The 18,085-nt window shown below is 40.6% G+C and overlaps 3 protein-coding genes across 5 annotated transcripts; 1 reads left to right on the forward strand and 2 right to left on the reverse strand.

Moving 5' to 3' along the window:
* Positions 1-403: 403 nt before the first annotated feature.
* Positions 404-2,392, reverse strand: LOC6579414. The gene is made up of 6 exons (XM_002005274.4): positions 2,139-2,392; positions 1,888-2,010; positions 1,773-1,824; positions 1,495-1,704; positions 811-983; positions 404-748 (listed from the first exon to the last, which is right to left on the reverse strand). The coding sequence occupies exons 1-6, from the start codon at positions 2,377-2,379 to the stop codon at positions 555-557; spliced, it is 993 nt and encodes a 330-aa protein (XP_002005310.2). The 5' UTR covers positions 2,380-2,392; the 3' UTR covers positions 404-554.
* A 532-nt stretch (positions 2,393-2,924) lies between these two features.
* On the forward strand, positions 2,925-6,983 carry LOC6579415 (FAS-associated factor 1). The gene is made up of 14 exons (XM_002005275.4): positions 2,925-3,315; positions 3,565-3,633; positions 3,711-3,891; positions 3,962-4,102; positions 4,169-4,358; positions 4,432-4,642; positions 4,707-4,792; positions 4,853-4,974; positions 5,048-5,193; positions 5,257-5,411; positions 5,482-5,630; positions 5,694-5,968; positions 6,042-6,161; positions 6,222-6,983. Exons 1-14 carry the CDS (start codon positions 3,271-3,273, stop codon positions 6,381-6,383), a joined length of 2,052 nt encoding a protein of 683 aa, XP_002005311.1. The 5' UTR covers positions 2,925-3,270; the 3' UTR covers positions 6,384-6,983.
* On the reverse strand, positions 6,925-17,995 carry LOC6579416 (putative ferric-chelate reductase 1 homolog). 3 transcript variants are annotated; one of them, XM_015163661.3, is made up of 8 exons: positions 17,883-17,995; positions 9,611-10,108; positions 8,765-9,114; positions 8,549-8,700; positions 7,860-8,481; positions 7,674-7,786; positions 7,307-7,462; positions 6,925-7,238 (listed from the first exon to the last, which is right to left on the reverse strand). In XM_015163661.3, the coding sequence occupies exons 2-8, from the start codon at positions 10,096-10,098 to the stop codon at positions 7,125-7,127; spliced, it is 1,995 nt and encodes a 664-aa protein (XP_015019147.1). In that variant the 5' UTR covers positions 10,099-10,108; positions 17,883-17,995; the 3' UTR covers positions 6,925-7,124. The 3 variants fall into 3 exon arrangements, with proteins under 3 accessions (XP_015019147.1, XP_002005312.2, XP_032586485.1); XM_002005276.3 differs by lacking the exon at positions 17,883-17,995 and adding an exon at positions 16,839-16,876 and having other exon boundaries at positions 7,307-7,435; XM_032730594.1 differs by lacking the exon at positions 17,883-17,995 and adding an exon at positions 16,839-16,876.
* Between the last annotated feature and the right edge of the window lie 90 nt (positions 17,996-18,085).

Consider the following 18,085-nt stretch of genomic DNA (forward strand, 5'->3'; position numbering starts at 1 on the left):
TCTCTCTCTCCCTTCTCTGTGTGTGTGTGTGCTTTATGTCTTTTGTGCAAGGCTTAGTGGGTGCTGCAACTGCCGCCCCACTTCGTCACTTGCAGCAAATGAGGCATTAATATCCAAGAGCCATGCTCCTGGCTGGCTTCCATGTTTTCCTCCAGCGCCTACTCGCCCACTCCTCCCCTCTTCTGCGCCTTGCTCGAGTATGTCAGCGCAAATATTAGTATTCCACTTCAATGCGAGCATTTTGTAATGGAAAGTGTTGCCGTCTCCTGCGCCGCATCCATCAAGATGTCAGCCAGGCGCAACTAATGTGTCACATTACAAATGTGTCGCCACCTGACAACAGCAACAACAACAACAATAACAACTCACATACACACTCGTTGGCAACTCAATAACAAAAGTATTAACTGCTCGTCCTGTCAACACATCGTCAAAGCAATAAAGCTGCATTTTATTCAGTTATCAAGCAGTTATTAGAAAAGCAGCAAAAGCAACGCCAGCAGCAGAGGCAGCAGCAGCAGCAGCAGCAGCAGCAGCAGTAAATTACATCAGCATTAATGCAGCAGCAGCAACGCATTTATGTAGAACACAAGCGACAAGTCCTTAATATGCTCCTTCTCCTCCTCCTGCAGCTCCTGCTCCTGCTGCTGCTGCTGCTGCTGGTTCTCCTCCTTCTGCCAGCTGTCGATTTCCATCACATTGCGCCAGTTGAGGAACTCATTGTAGCCCCAGAGACCACAAATAGTTGCTGCAATTAATCATTATCCATTAGACCCATATACTAAAACTAATAATGCCTCTGGCATTTACCTTGCTCCAGATAGAGATCCTTGTACTTGCCCATGCCCAGCGCCAGGCTGCGTATCGCATTTTGTTCGCCTAAGATCTCATTGCAGTGTCCCTTCGCCAGCTCCTCGTACAGCTGGGGCGGGCTCAAGCGGGGGGCACATTTGTGATGCTGCAGCATGTAGAGCAGAAGCACCCTATAAAGCAACGGAATCCATTAAGTTATTATATTTAATATGCTTAACTGCCAATATACGCTGCAAGTGTTGGTAAATGGGAAAGCAATGGTATATAACAGGAGTATATAACTCTGTAATATCTTTATAGTGCTATAAAACTCTATATAGGATATGCTCTGTAAAGTTCGAAAATGGGAGAGGTATATTATATATATAGAGCGAGGTAAGAGGTGCTAGATCGGAGTCTGTCAGTCAAATATATATAAGTATACTTATTCAGATATAATAATATCTAGTATAAGTAGTGATATACGATAATAAATATTTATAATAATATCTAGGCTAAATATAGAATCTTTTTTAATCTACAAATACATATATGTCCTTTCAATAGTAAAAAAAAATAGCTCTGCACAGGAAATATACAAACAATATGCCCGCTAATAAATATTAATATTTACAGTGTATACCATAAGCAAATATCTCGTTTTGTATATGTGTCCAATAGAACTAGAACTCATATACTCACTGATGAGTGCGCTGATAGCCATAGGCTGGCGCCTCGCTGGTCAGCAGGTCCAAGCAGCTCAGACTCAGCTTACACCGGCTCGTATCCAGAGTGACTATATCACGCATGCAGAGATCCGATTCCGTTCTATTCGGCGAGCCCTGGCTGACGAGGCTGTCATAACTCATGGCCAGCTGCTCATATTCAGCATTTGCATTCAGTGCGCCATATCTGCAAATAAGAGAAGTAGTTAAGAGATCAAGATAAAAGAGCCTGAGGACTAAATTATGCAAACCTACTTCAAGCTGGGTGGCAGCAGCAAAACATTGCGCTGAAAGGCGTTTCGCAAAACTAAGTGGAATAAGCGGGGAAACTGTGAGAGAAAATGTCTAATTAATTTTGTACAACATTTACTTAGCTCCTGCAATGGATTAAATTCGCCTGGATTTTTACAGCTTGCCAGCTGATTCATTTTATGCAGCAGTTGATAATATAATTGTCTATCGTATCGTGTGGGCGTTATGTATCTCATTTTCTCTGCAAAATTATGCGGCATAAGCCGAAATTAATGATTATTTATGACACATACACACACACACACACACACACACACACACACACACACATAAATATTTATGTATGTGTGCACGGTTCATTGGGCTTACGCTTTATCAGAAATTCGGCCAACAACAAAGCGAAGTTGGCGCTTGCATTGAGTTTCCTGCCACAGGATAATTGATGGAGTAAACTGTGGATGCGTTGCGGCAATTGTTGCTCAGATCCGGCTGCTGTTACGGCACCAGCCACTTGCAGCTGGCCGAGGATGCCACAAATTGTGGCAAGTGTTGCGATTTTCAAACAAATATTAGCGAACAGCAACATGTTGTTCGAAGCACCAATTGGCATCTATGCCGGACTCGACTGCCGGCCCCATCGAAATCACATCGCATTCAGTTCTTTGATTTCACTCGCCTTATGAAGATTAATTGGCTGATATTTGTTCGGTGCGACGCGTAGGCGTTGAGCGCCTGTTTGGTATATCGAGTGTGCTAGTGGGCGGTCTCACTGGTACGCAATATTAAGTTTCGCATATTAATCACAATTTAAAACTGAATACATTACATTGATGGACGAAAGGATTAAGATAAATAAATACAACTCTGCTGAAGTAAGCAATGTACTTGTTTGTTTGTTTGTTTTTTTATATGTAATCTGTAACTTCAATGAGCAGTGTTTTATATACAATCAAAACAACTTATTTCGGCTTAAATCATTAATAATCATTTACCACTGCTCATTTAACATTTGAAAAAATCGCGCCTAAACTATCGTTAAAATTAACATCGAGAATCGTTAACACGTAGAAAATTGTTATCGATGACCGGTTACCATCACGAAAGTACTGCTGGTGAGTACGCAGCTCAGCTGTGCAAAAGTCAAAAGCAATAACATTTGCTTTGAATAGTGACATATATATTAAAGTCAGAATATAGTGAATTTATGCAAGCTTTTTGATTAAATGTGTTCTGAAATAATAAAAAACTAAAATTAACGCGAATTCAACAAATAAATAGTGTAAAACAACTCATTTCATGTGCCTACCAAATACACATATTTTACTAGCATTCGCCAAGCTGTTTTTCTGAGCAGCGTACCATATGTAAAGTTAACAGTCTCATACATGTGTTAACATTGCGTTAACAGGCGAATGTTTTTTACATCAGACTGTCTTTTGTCTTTTCTTTGTGAAAATTAGTAGTACTTTAGTTTAATTCGAAATACTAATTAAATACACTAATGTCGGACAACCAGGACAAAGAAGAAACATTGGCCAGTTTCCAGGTAAGAAATACAGCATCAATTGACCATCAGACGCAGCAAACTTCTGTTATTATTTGTGGCCCAAACGAGTGCTGAGTGCGCACATTTCCAATGCGTGTGTTGTGTGTGTCTCACTCTGTGTGTGTGTGTGCAAGTAAGGGAGTACACGTATGTGTGTGTGTGCTTATGTGCCTATGTGTAGATGTCTGCGTCTTGGACTTGCAATCAGTTTGAATGCAAACAAAACTACATTTTAATTCAATGTCATAGATCATAACTGGAATAGAGGATGTTGGCGAGGCCTTCTCCCACCTGGAGTCGTCCAATTGGGATCTAGTGGTAAGTGCGTCATACAGTATACAAATGCGTACCAATTTAATTGCGTTGTTTGTTGTCTCGTTTCGGTCATGTTTTAGGAGGCACTCAGCCGCGTCATGCCACACGATGATGCGCCACTGGCCAATCCCATACACACGCCGGAGCCCTCAGCGCCAGATCCGGTGGCGGTCGCCTCAGCACCATCAAATTCCAATGGCTTCAGGTCATTCAATTTCGACGAGCAACCTGGACCCTCGCAAGGTGCCCGCTTGTTTCCAAGTGAGTAAACATGTGAATTGGCCATTGTTTATTGCTCTCTACATATATATTTGTATGTCTCCCATTATAGCCTCACAAATGCTGGCCCAGCTGACATCGAGCATTAACTTGGATCCACCCAGGCAGAATAATAACCAAAATCTCCTAACATTCAATATACACTTCAACCAACAACTCTATAAAATTTGCATGCAACCAAACGCAACCATAGGTAAATAATTGTCTACTTTTTCTTAATGGAATAGTAATAATTCGATTTACCTTCCATCTCTGGCAGAACAATTGAAACGCAAGATCTTTGACGTAACAAATATGCCACAATGCCGTCAGGCCTTACGCGGCTGGCCGCCGTCCAGAGCAAGCGAAGCACAAATACCAGAGACGCAGTTAGGCAATCTAGATTTACCGCCCGTTAGCGACCTCATACTTGTTGATCTAACCGATGATGGTTTCATGGACACAGAGCAGTAAGCATGGCACAGCTCCACAGCACAGTCGAACTCCACTCGATTCTCATGTATACATATATTTATTTATTAGGGATGAGGTGACACAGCGATTGGATAAAATGTACAAATTGCACATTGTGGAAGAGGGCGGCACAGAGGCTCGCAGGCTCACACTTAATTTTCCCGGACGCACCACCATCCATGAACTGAAAACAAATGTTTACTACATTACCAATATACCAGTTAGGCATCAGGAATGGTCCGGCTGGCCGAGCGGTTGTGATAATGATACCAATTTAGCGGTGTGTTTTACCTTTCTATATATAGTATAAATAATTATTTACTTTGTCTATTCTCTAATCACAGCAATCGGGCATTGAGCAAACGCACGAATTTGTAATACGCAACATTGCGGATCGATCATCAAATAATTCCAATTTGCTGGCCAACACGTACGAAATATTCAGTTTATATTTATACAAAATATATTAATCATCTTTTTGCCTCTGCAGAGAAATCGTAGCTCTCGACAGTGAAAGTTCAGCTGATGAGTTCGAGGATGCCACAGACTTTAACAATTCGGAGTATATTTTCTCCGATTCTCCGCCAGTGCAGCCGCTAAACAGACATCTAAGTAAGCCCAAATTGAACCCTATGGAAACAACAATTTAACTTATCTTCTCTCACTGTCCATTTCTCCCCTGCAGTACCCAACAATACAAACGATGAGACGACTGGCTCCGCACAATTTGTGGAAAATTATAAACAACGCTTTGGCGAACCACATCCCGAGTTTTATGTGGGCAGTTTAGAGAACGCGCTGCGGCTGGCCTGTCACAAGCCCGCCAAGGAGGTAGTCTAACAAGTCCTTTCTTAAAAGTTGCCGAAAAAACTTAAATTTACTTTGTCCTTTAAGCGAAAATTGCTGGCAATTTATTTACATCACGGCGAGAGCATACTCACAAATGTATTCTGTGATCATCTCATGAAGGACGAGGCCATCATACAGACATTCAAGGCGAATTTTGTGCTCTATGGCTGGGACATGACGTACGAGAGCAACAAGGATATGTAGGCATACGAATTGAGTGGATTATTTGATTCACATATTAATTGGCATTATGTTTTATGCGCGTTCCAGGTTTCTGTCCTCGTTGACGGCCTGCATTAATAGCAACGCTTCCTTAACGGCCAGAAATATTAAACTTGACAAGCTGCCCGCCCTGATGCTAGTGGGCAAGAGTCGCCTCGAGGGCCGACAAACATGCGAGGTCTTATCTGTGATTCATGGTAAGTTCCTTTGCCTAATCACGACTTTGTGAGTGGAATTTCATATCAAATTCTTAACCACAGGCAACATTGGTCTGGTTGATTTGCAATCGCGCCTGATTGAGACAACGGTTATGTATGAGGAGCAGCTGCAGGGCGAAATACGGGAGGAGAACGAGCGTGCTGCGCGCGATCAGGTGAAGGCTGAGCAGGATATGGCATATGAGGAGACGCTACAAGCGGATATAGCCAAAGAGGCAGCTAAACGCCAAAAGGAGGCCGCTCAGGCCGCCGAACGCAAACGCATTGAATCCGAACAGGCCGAAGAAGACGCTAGGCGCGAGTCCATCAGATTAGTGGTAAATAAGACAAACTAATATACTCTATATATATATACTGGCATATACTAACTGCATATTCTATATGTATTAGGCTACACAATCGTTACCTCAGGAGCCTGCCGAGCAAGAAGCAAACATTTCCAAAATACGCGTACGAAAGCCAACGGGAGAATTTTTGGAGCGTCGCTTTTTCACACGGGACACACTGCAGGTAAGATCTAATGGACTATCTGTATGTATATATATACTATATATTTGTTTTCTCGTTCAGGATCTATTGAACTTTATAACCGCCAATGGGTTTTTGATCGACGAGTACAAGGTCATTAGCAGTTGGCCGAGACGCGACTTAACGTCCATCGACGCTGGGCAAACGCTGGAAACGCTCAAACTATATCCGCAGGAAACGGTTATATTGGAGGAGCGATTTTGATTTTGATTATGAAATTAATTATGATATAATTAATTTTGATTCTGATTCTGTTCGTTTTGCGTTTAAAGCGTTCGTTCACATTACTGGGTTTAAGTTCTTCATTAATAATTGAAAAAAAAATTGAGTCTTGTATCTTTATGTTAACTTTAAATAGTGGAAGAAAAGGAAAACAGCAGCCAGATTATAATTGAGAAACATAAAGAACATAAAATCAAATGAAATAAGCATACTTAGCATCCATCATCTAGGAGAACGGCAAACTAAGAGTAAAAGTTTTTTACAATTATAATAATACTATAAAGTAAACAAAATTGAAACTAAAAGTATAGGAAGCAGCAATAGTAGCACAGGCTGCCAGAGTATATGTATGTATGTCGCCCCCTCGCGGTACCCCCACTTATCTAGGCCTCTCCTGCCACACACACACACACCCACACACTCATACATATATACAACATTCTCAATATCTCTCTCTCCTCACTCTGTCTCTCTCTTCAAATAGAGTTAGCGTTAGCGTTAGATAAGCATTGAAGGAAACGCATTTAAGTTGGCTTGTTTTACATTATCAATAATAAATTATATACATGTACTGAAACGTTACACTCTTGCGCTTAATTTACACATAACAACATAAAACGGGAACGAATTACACATGGTATAAAAAAATAATATGTTATAAAACAATTGAGCGTAGAAGCAGAGATTGTTAAGCGCTTGTCTAATCCTAGCTGGCTGCCTGATTTACTCGAAGAGCTTCTCAATGGGCGCCAGAGCCACGAGCAGAATGAGCACCACGACGAACAGGATGAGGACCACGCTGTAGACGCCGAGAAGACCCTTGCGCAGCGCCGCATACTGCAAGAAAAGAGATGCATAAGAGAACTGTGGAAGAGAAGACCAGAGAGAGAGAGTCTTCAACTTACCGGTGCATCCATTTTGCGCTCCATGCTCATGCCATTGCGCATGGCGTGCTGCTGATGGTGGGTCATGTCGCCCATTTGGAACGTGTTGATGCGCTGGCTCTGCTGGCGATCCGATGCGATGCCCGATATCTGCCAATGATTAATGCACAAGTAGATCTACATATTAATTGGACGTAGCCACTGGCTCACTGGGGCGGACGAAGCATGCGATGAATTAGTATCAAAATGGATGAACATTTAACAACAATCGCTGTACAACGGTCAATGCGAGGGACGAACACACTAAATCCTACAGCTATATACAGCTCTGGGGACAGATGATAGAGGGGACTCCAACCCAGATAGGCGACAGCCAACCCATACTTACGGAAAAGATGAGGTGGACGAGCACATGGAAGACCACAAAGCCAACCAGTATCCAGTCCATCCACTCAGGCAGCTCCGCCTTGGGCAGTTTCACAGAGAAGAAAATGGCAACAACTGCAATGAAAGGGAGTTAATCAGATCATCCTAAAATATACATCTCTCTCTCTCTCTATATATATATACTAACTGGCTAGTATGTGCGCCAGATTGCCGCCCAGCCAGTGGCCCCAGTTGAAGTAGGGACGCTTCTTGTCATTGGGGCCGGGACGGAAGAGCGCTCCTATGGGCTGTATAAAGCAAAGGATGACCGTGATCAGGCCCGTTATGGAGTGAGCATGCCAGACGGCGCGCTTCAGCTCCACCCAGATGAGAATGTAGGCGACCACGGTGAGCGTCCAGGTGGTGACCATGAGCATGCGATGCCAGGCGAACCACTGATCCTTGCCGCAGGTCTGGCTGCCCACCCACGTCTGCTTGAAGTAGCGCGCAAAGATGATGCCCAGCGAGGTGGTGCCGATCCAGGCGGCGATCATGAAGGCGCCATGCAGACGCACCAGCAGCTGACTGGAGCCACCGACATCCTGCACCACGGCCAGATTGATGGGACTGCCCGAGGGCAGGCGGCCAATGTCGTGGTAGCCCACGCTGTTCTCCTTCAGGCCGCTGCCCGAGGCGACGAGCATGTGGTAGGCGCCGTTTCGCAAATCGAAGCTGCGTCCCTGCACCACAGTGAGTGGCTCACGCTGCACCTTGCAATAGATGACGCCATCCACCAGCGATGCATTTAATAGACGCGCCGAGTTCTGAGGCTGCAACCCAAAAGAATTCGTATATATCAACTAACCGAATCCTTCCAGCTGCAGCAGCTGCACCTACCACATTGGCCCGAACGGCGCTGTAGGGATTCGCCGATGTGTAGGAGGAGTACAGATTAATGCGTCCATTCTCGGGCACACATTCCGTGGTCAGATCTTCACCCATCTTGGCGTCATCCGACAGGCCGAGCGCCACGTAGGCGGCATTGGTGCCTGGAAACCGAAGCAAACATTAAAAGGCTTTTCATTGGGATTGGGCAGCCCATCCAGCACTTACCCTTGCCGGAGCGCAGCTCAAACTCATAGATGTCGCCACGCACCGTCACCGCCGAGACGGAGGTGCACGATTTGGTGGCCACACAGCCATTGGGAAAGCCAAAGCAGTTCTTGCTCTGACCACAGCCATCGTAGAAGCTATCCTCGCTGGCCGCCACTGCATTGGGCGCCACATAGCTGGGCGGCACGTAGGGTGAACGGGTGCTGGCATAGTTAAAGTTGTTGTTGTTGTTGTTGGGCGAACTGGGCGTAGGCAGTGGTGCAGCTGACGAGACATCACGTCGCACCACCTGCACGGGATTCGAGGGTATGCCTACCCAGAATTGATTGTACGACTGGGCAACTGTGGCGCTGTAGAGAGGGAGAGAGTGAGGGAGTAAACCAAAGTCAATTAGCAACTCCAATTAGATCAGTCAGTTCATTAAACAGCTAATCAGTCAGTCAATCAGTCTCTCAATTAGTCAGTCCGTCAATTAGTCACTGTATGATCTGTATGATCTATCATTTATTCAGTTAATCAGGCATCCATCAGGCAGCTTATCGGTCTGTCAGTCAGTGTAGTCAGTCAATCCGACAGCTAATCAGTCCGTCAATCAGTCTGTCAATCAGTCACTGTATGATCTGTCCATCATTTATTCAGTTGATCAGTCGGTTCATCAGGCAGCTAATCAGTCCGTCAATCAGTCTGTCGATCTGTCAGTCGATCGCTCAGTCAGTTAATCATTCAATCACAAAATTAATTAAAAGTTTTTTTAAGTCGCCTACTAAAATTCCGTTTTAACGTCAATTAGTCAATACGTCAATCAGTGACAATCTCACACATCATAGAGCCTTATACATCACTTACTTGAACACCACTTGGCCGAGAAAGTCGACCGGCGACTGCCAGTCGATGCTGACCTGGGGCTTGGGTCCGGCATTGCTGTGCGTGGCGGAGTTGTTGACGGAGTTCTCGCAGTTCATCAGCTTGACGGTGCCGTCGCGGCTGGGACTGAACTGGCCGACTATTTGGTAGGGTGGATTACGATTGCGCGCCTGGATCATGAAGCCGCCAAAGCTGAGACCCGCCGGCGCGCCGGTCACATCGATGCGCAGCGTCTGACCCTGGCCGACGACCGAGCTGGACGTCTCGATGCTAAAAGGCGAGACGCTGTTCTCTGGCAGCACCGAGCCGCCGGCATGGAACGGCAGCATTGTGTCGCACACCGTTTCCGGTGCACCTTGAGGCAAGGCCCACACCGAGTGGCAGCCGCAGCTGAGCAGCGCGCCGAGCGCAACGAGCAGCCAGCAGCGTTTGCGCACCAACAAATCCAACGCCAGCGTGGACAATGACATCTTTAAGCACCTGTCGGTTAGAGTTGGAGTGGAGACCATCATTAGCTTCTCAATCTGGCGAACCGTGTCCCCGCCTGAGCAAGTGCTTTATGTCATCTACTACTACCCACTGACTCAGTGACTGACAGCCAACCAGACAGACAGACAGCCAGACAGACTCGCTGACTGTTTAATTACCATGGCAAATCATAATTGCATTCCGCGATGCGTGTGCTTATCGTAGCATGTACTCGCAATATACTACTACATACGTACACACATACAAGCACAGCAAAAGTATGTTTTTTTATCAGCACTAATTGCAAAAAATCTACATAAAGTTTGCCAACTACTTTCGTAATGGCTATTTCTTATATGAAGGCAAAACGTGATTCTTAACTCAAGTCAAAAAAAAAAAAAAAAAAAAAACAAAACACTAAGCTAAATAAATAAGAGTAAAAAAATAGTATTAAAAAAAACACAAGATACCCTTATTTTCCATTTCCAATATGTACGGAGTAAAAAAAAAAAAAAAAAAACATTTAAGCATAAACAAGATAAATTAAAATATTTTAAATTAAAAAAATATATAAAAATATTATATATACATATATGTAAATATGTTTTTCCATTTAGGCATAAACATATGATTATATTTCAATTTATTTATAAAATTATTTTATTTGGGTTTCTTTATATATAAAAAAAATATGTTTGTATATATAAAGAAAATCAAAATAAAATATATATTTTTTGTTCTTCATATTTTAAGAACAATAAAAGCGGTTAAATAATTTTTTGTTTAATTTGTGCTACAAAATGGGGATATAATTAGTTTATATATTTATATTTATTATTATAAATATTAATATTATTTTCATTTAAATTATGCTTGAAGTACCGCATTTTTCACTTGAATTAAATGAAAAATGTTTATTTTTGCCATATTAAGAACAGGGTTCTAGCTACATAACACAAATTATGTCGCAGTGCATTAAGCATATCATGAGCATATGCCACATTGGCCTGATAAGGCGGCGCATGGAGATCGATGTTGCTGATAGTGTCAACTACATAGCCAGCAACTAAAAGAGAGTACGCACAAGCACACACACCCACACACACACACACACACAGAGTCATTACATTTGGCATTAACATTTGGCTCTTTGTTTTTAGCCATGCTCCGTTGCGTATACGTAATATTTGTATACGTAGCCGTTGCGATAAGCGGCTAAGTAATTAGCTTACAGCCCTATCAATTAGCCAATTAAAATTATTGTTTAATTATGACTAATTGTAATATATTTTTAGTTTTATTATTATTACGCGGTTAGTTTGCAGTTTTTCTTTTTGTGTGTGTTTTTAGTTCAAAACTTTCGATTCCTGTCGCGCATGACTCAGAACGTGTCTTTTCCCATTGTCGTGACTAAGAGTTGAGCCCACTTGGAAATGTCTTGAACGCAAATTGGCCATGAATTCGGATTAATAACCAGCAACAACACGAATAACTTAGCTAAGCTCAGTAAAAAGTAAGCAAGAAACTGTTTTAAGTCTCTGCAACATAATTTGTTTAAATTAATCAAAACCTAACGAATTTTAGCTTTAATACTAAGTCATTTCATAATATAATAAGTTGACTCTTACCATATTTAGACTTACCAAAGACAAAAGATTGCTAATTATTCAGGCATTTGAAATATGTATAGAGCTACGGTCTTCATTTACAGATTTAGCTATAAAAAGGCTAAATTGCCATGAGGCAGCCAACTTAACGGGCAGCAATTTTGCCACAGCCAACTTAACTGACTGCCAGATTGCAATTGCTAGATGAGACCGAGCTAAAGTTATGTGAGATGAAGCAACCGCTAACTTTGAAGAAAACTCTATATTATAGTTAACTCCTAAATCAATATTGATAGTATCATTCATCTCTGGGTATTAGCATTTGCTCCGCTTGTCTATGCACAACAGACATAGATTTATGGGCTGCTAATTATTCAAATCAGAATATGTCGTAAAAATAGTTATCACAAATATTCTAGTTATCTGATTAGCATAACAACATTTTATCAGGCAGCCAATCTAACTGTCGAAATGATGCAAAGGGCAAAATGAATAACCTATTGAATTATATATTTAATAAATATACATTACATGTTTATTAAATTTCCTGAAAAGTACAAAACTTTTCATAAATTTCATGGCATAAACATAGCAGATAGAGCTGAACGGGCCATAGCATATAATGTATTATGTGAATGGGTTAATGTTTTGGTTTTTTCCCAACTCAATGCTGATGAGTGTTTCAGGTTTTATAGCACCTCGATCGGTGGGAGAGCATGAGCTAAGCATGTTAATTAAGCGCCTACTCATCGGACATGATGACGTCGTCGCCCCAACAACTGGCAATGGAACAGGTAGGAGTTGACCGCTGTGGAGGGGGAGAGATTTAAGAATGCGAATTGAACTTGAATTAAAAACAAATCGCATGCGCATTAACCTTGAGCTTTTGTATGTACATACGGTATACATACAAATATAAATGTGTGTATATGGGAGCATTGTATTAATACTATAATATATAGTACAACTTTTCTTAAACAAATGTTATTTGTTATTGTTTTTGCGGTGGCTCGACAAATGTTAATTGAAATGCACGGATCAAAGCCACAAATCTGAGACATTCATTGTTTAACGCACATTTAAGGTAATACAAAAATATCAAAATTATTCGAAATGAAATCGAGTCGCGCTCGAATCGCATAATGGGCGTTGTTCACATTGAACTTCAGCGAAACCTTGAAAGTTAAGGCATTTTTATGCTTATGTGCGCCGCATTTACTAGCAGATCTATCTAATGCTAGAGCAAGTGTAGCATTTACAAAAACCAAATGAGTTTGAATGGCCAACATATCAATCAATCAAGTGGGATTAAGTTGAGTCAAGTCAGTGGGAGAGCTAGTCGGCAGATACCCGGAACTGCAGCTGTTATAAATAATTTGCTGAGTAGAGTTTATATTTATGTAATATGAAAACGTATTTAAGCTCTGAAAGGAGTCTAATGAAAAGCTCGAAATAGTAGCTCAAAAGTGTATGAAGTACATCATATATTAATTTTACTAAATCTATCTCAGAATATGTATTCGCTCTTGCTTAAATAGAAAATTTAATCTCTCAAAAAAAGACGAAAGGATCTCTTATTCGTTTTGAAGCATAAACACTTGACATAAATAAGAATAGTAAAAACGTGTTATCCGAGAAACATAATTCTAAGCTATAAAAAATGTCATTCCTCAAATGCAGCGAACCTCTTCAAACCCCTGCAGTGAGCCTTCGGAACGGCATCAAATGAAAAACAGGGAGACGATCATAAACATGTGTTCATATGCATGACAAATATGACCTTTCCAAGAACTGAAAGTAGTTTACTCATATTCGGTATTATATATGAGACTAGGATTTTTAGTTATGAAAGACTGTATAGGAACAACCTCGTATGATTTCTCATACACTCAAACACGGGACGAATAGGAGAAAGAAAGAGATCAACTCAGCTGCTGTTGCTTTGTAGTGCCCGACCGTTAGACTTAAATTATTGAATTAATTATAATAATTAATATTTATAAAATTAATGATTAAAAAATAAATAAAAAACAGCAATACCTTATTTATAAATATTCTCTATCAACCTCTATAGATATTTGAATATAACAATATACAAAAATTTACCCTACATAATTACACTAAGATTTTTAAGTGAAATTAGTAACAAGTCAATAAGTCTTGATACCAATCCATTCATCATACTAAGCTGCCTCAACGATTTCCATAACAAGACGTAAAGCTAAGCCCTCTAAATGAAAAGTCGAGACCTCGCGCAAGGCCTTGATAGCTTACGCATTCAATGAGAACAGATCATTCATTTAAACTGCTTTAACTAAAATATAATACATTTGAATTACAATCCCTCCGAGTTAATAAATGCATTCACTTTTGAATTTGAGGTGGCTCACGAGCCACAGCTCACGCCCCGTGGGGTCTGGGGACTTTCAGTTAAGGTCACAAAGTGAAAACTGCGAATAACGAAAATTTCACTTAACCAAAACTTAATTTATAACTATTTGGCATACAATTCTTGGCACAACTACTGGCGTTTGTAGATTTCTGGGTGAGGGTGTGTTTCTGTGTATGTATAGGCGTGCGTGTGTGTGTGCCTGGGCATTGGCCTCAAATAGAGTCCATGATGGAATTCAGCTTTTTGTTTTGAACGTGAGACCAAACTGATTAAGCGTTTGCAACTTGCAAGAAAAACAGTGAAAAGTAAGAGTGTCGCAAGGCCAGATTGAACGACTATTATACACCCTGGGAATGAATATAATAAGGAACATATCATGAAAGTAATTTAGTCTAGAAATTAAGAGGCAATAGAAGTACTTCTATTCTTTTCAATTCATATTTACATTTCATATTTCCTATTTACATTTCAATTATACCCCATATAAAAAACTAACTATTCACAGGGTATTCAAACGCAACACAATGGCACATAATGTGGGCTTATTATGGCACTTAGCGCTATGCGTGCTTAGTTGTTTATATATACCTATGTTGATATAGGGGCTACACATATTGTCTATAGCTGATCCAAAAAAAAAAAAAAAAGACAAGACATGACAGGCCCATGCCCTTGCTTAAAGCCAGTTTGACGCCAATCACAATTTCGTAGTGTTCACCGACCTGAGCACTTATGTGGCAAATATACATATATGCACACCTGTATATACCTGTATAAAGCTAAGCTTTGGAATTACATTCAGTTGACAGCTGAGCTCTAATTGGTTTCGAAAACATTCGCAATGCGCCGCGTCTCGTGTCAAAGGAAATGTTAAACATTTTTGATTTTTTTTTTTTTTTTTTTTTTTTTTGAGGTTATGCATACACAGTGTGAGGTTATGTACCCATCCATTACTTATTATTACATTTTGAGTCATACGCAAAAAGTGTTAACGACTAAAAATACATATTTGATTGAGAGGCGATACGTTCTTTTACCAAGCAAAAGGAAATGTTCCTACCGAAACCACTTCCACAAACTGTAATAACTTGTCTGGCGCTCTACTATCATTTAGTATCTATCTTGGGGGCTTGTTCTGGCACTCTCTCTTTCTGTTTGCATATAGACCTTCTACCTCTCTCTCTCTCTCTCTCTCTCTCTCTGTTTGCTGTAGTCAACTTCAGTAATTTTCAATCAATTTGCTTTGACCCCATGGCAGGCCTGGCAGCTCAGCTATACGTTATTTTGACCCCTATTCGTGGGGTCGTCGCGTTGGGCATTGTCCAGCTAGGCAAATGTTGGTCATTGACGCAATCTTGGCTTGGACATCGCGTGCCACAACTTGCAATTGGGTTAAAAGTGAACTGAATAAAAATTAAGTTTTATAGGCCGCATAACAGTGGGAAAATGGAAATGAAACTCAGGTGAGTTGAGGTAAATATGTAAATCATTAAGAGGATTTATCGTCTATACATATACATGCTATCCTTTATGTACATGTACATATACAATAAATAGGGTTAGAGTAATTTGGGCAATGACTTGTGATTAATCAAATTATAGCCTAAACATGAGAATCGAAATGTGTTTTGTGGGTTGAACAAACTTAAGTAGGCGGTTAAACGATAATGCGTTAAATAGAAATCTAATCATTGATAACGATTACCAACTTTAGATAACGTCTTTGTAGGGTAGTCCATGCTAGTTTTATTCATGAACTAAGTTTATAAGGTAGTGAAATATAGTATACCCTTACACTAGAGTAGGTATATCTTTAAAAAACATGGACAAAATTGACTTGACATGACTTTTGCTGCTGTTTCCACAAGGGTCTTGATATATGTGTAATACCTTAAAGAAGTGTATATTACTTATATGTCTTACGCTAATCAACTATAATAGCTTAAAGGTTTTTCTAGATTAGTTCATGACACTCCGTATCTTATACCAATGAATGCCTCATATCATTTTAAAGTTTCTTAAGAAAATTTCGTATACCCTACAATCAAAAAGAAAGATCGCTATGCGTGTGGCAATTAACTAAACTAGGCTGTGAGCTTAACAGGTGTACAATCTTCTAGATATATACATATATATTCACATATGTATGTCAGCACGTGCCTGGAAAAAACTGGAAATACCGCTAGCGATTATTGGAACTCGATTGCCATTGCAATTAGATGACGTCACATGAATACATACAGACATACGTGTGTGCATATTGGAAGCAGAACGCAAGTCAAAATGTATGTACACACATATATAATTATTCATAAATATATTTGTATAAAAGACAATTAAAGAGTGGAGCAAAGACAGTTAATGCGCCTAATTTGATTTGCTAAACAATTGGCCAAACATGTAAAGGTTTGTAAATAGAAAGCGGCTGTGATTTATCAGCAATTTAGGAATTGTGTAAAGTAACAAAAACAACGACAACGTTGACACGACGACAAGTGTTGTGAAGTGCGTTGTTTCTCTGTGTGTGTGTGTGTGTGCGGGCGTGTGTGTGTGTGTGCTGGGGAGTGTGCCAATTGCTAATGGAAAGCGTCACGTTCGCTTCCACTCCTCTGTTTGCTAGAGCAGAGTGCAGATAAACACGTTTGCCTTCTGCTTCTTGCACGCCCTCTCAATTGCTTTTTTATTGCGTTGTCTAGCTTTTTGTGCATTGTGCACTTCATTTTTATTGTTACGCCTTGTTTACATCATCAAACAGCAGCGGCGCATGCGCGACACTTGACATCAGTTAACGGCAGCAGCAGCAGTAACAGAAACAGCATGAGCACCAGCTGCCATCAGTTTACATTATTGTCTTTTTGCATGCACTGAACACAAACACACTTATGTACACATCTGTATGCCAATATGCACACATGCATACATTTAAGACCGTTTCATTAATAATGTGCCATTGTATTAGAATGCATTTGCCATTGAAGTGGGCTGAGAAAAATCTTTTCGACAACTGCCGGCCGAATAGCTGCGCTGTTGCGCTATTGCACACTTATGCATTAATTCGCCACACAAACTCACACACATACACATATGTATGTACACGCTATTGCCATTGAAGCAAGCTCTGCTCAAATCTTTGAGACAGCTGCTGGCCCCAGAGCTTTGTTGTTGCGTTATCGAACACTTGTGCATTCACTCACTCAACACACACACACACACACACACAAATATACACATACAGCATCATTGGCTGGCATAACTGGAAACCGGTTCCAGTACACATTTACCGTAGCCACCACACAACAGCATGCGACATAATTGTATAAACATAGATTTGTTGTTAGCAACTTTGTTATTGCCATCTCATATATACACATATATGTATATATTCATTCATTGTTGTTGTTTGTCTTTTTTCGCGCGAGTCTCTCACACTCTATGCCAACTGCGACTGTGGAATTTTGTTATTTTTTTTTTTTCTTTTTTGTAAATGAACTGAGCCGCAGGTTTGTCTTCTAAACTTGAAACAAGTTATCGGTTTATAGCACAAATTCCACAATCATTGTTTTGCGTTGGGTGCGGCTTAGAGCTTATAATTTTCAAGTTTAATTTCACTTTCAAATTAAGTGCAGCAAAAGTATTTGCATATCGTATGCATGCTCTCAAAACAAAACGCATGCATAACTCCATTTAATTAAAATTTTATTAGCTAGAACACGCAGCATTCAGCACTAGCACTTTTTGCAAATATGTACATAACTCAAAACTTGTTTATCAAATAATAACCACTAACCAATAATTTATGTTAAGACTTTTCAATTAAGTCAAAGCCAAATACACGGCTTTTGTTTATCTTTCCGTGTCTATCGCGCACAAGACTGCGCGCCTTGTATTCAAATTTGCAACTGACAATTAAATGCTCCAATTGGGCAGGCGCATGCTGTATGTGACAGAGGTGAATTCATTGTTGATGGTGAATTTTAAATACCCCATACC

The sequence above is a fragment of the Drosophila mojavensis genome, unplaced genomic scaffold (assembly GCF_018153725.1).
Source record: "Drosophila mojavensis isolate 15081-1352.22 unplaced genomic scaffold, ASM1815372v1 contig_80, whole genome shotgun sequence".
In the NCBI taxonomy this organism is placed as follows: domain Eukaryota; kingdom Metazoa; phylum Arthropoda; class Insecta; order Diptera; family Drosophilidae; genus Drosophila; species Drosophila mojavensis.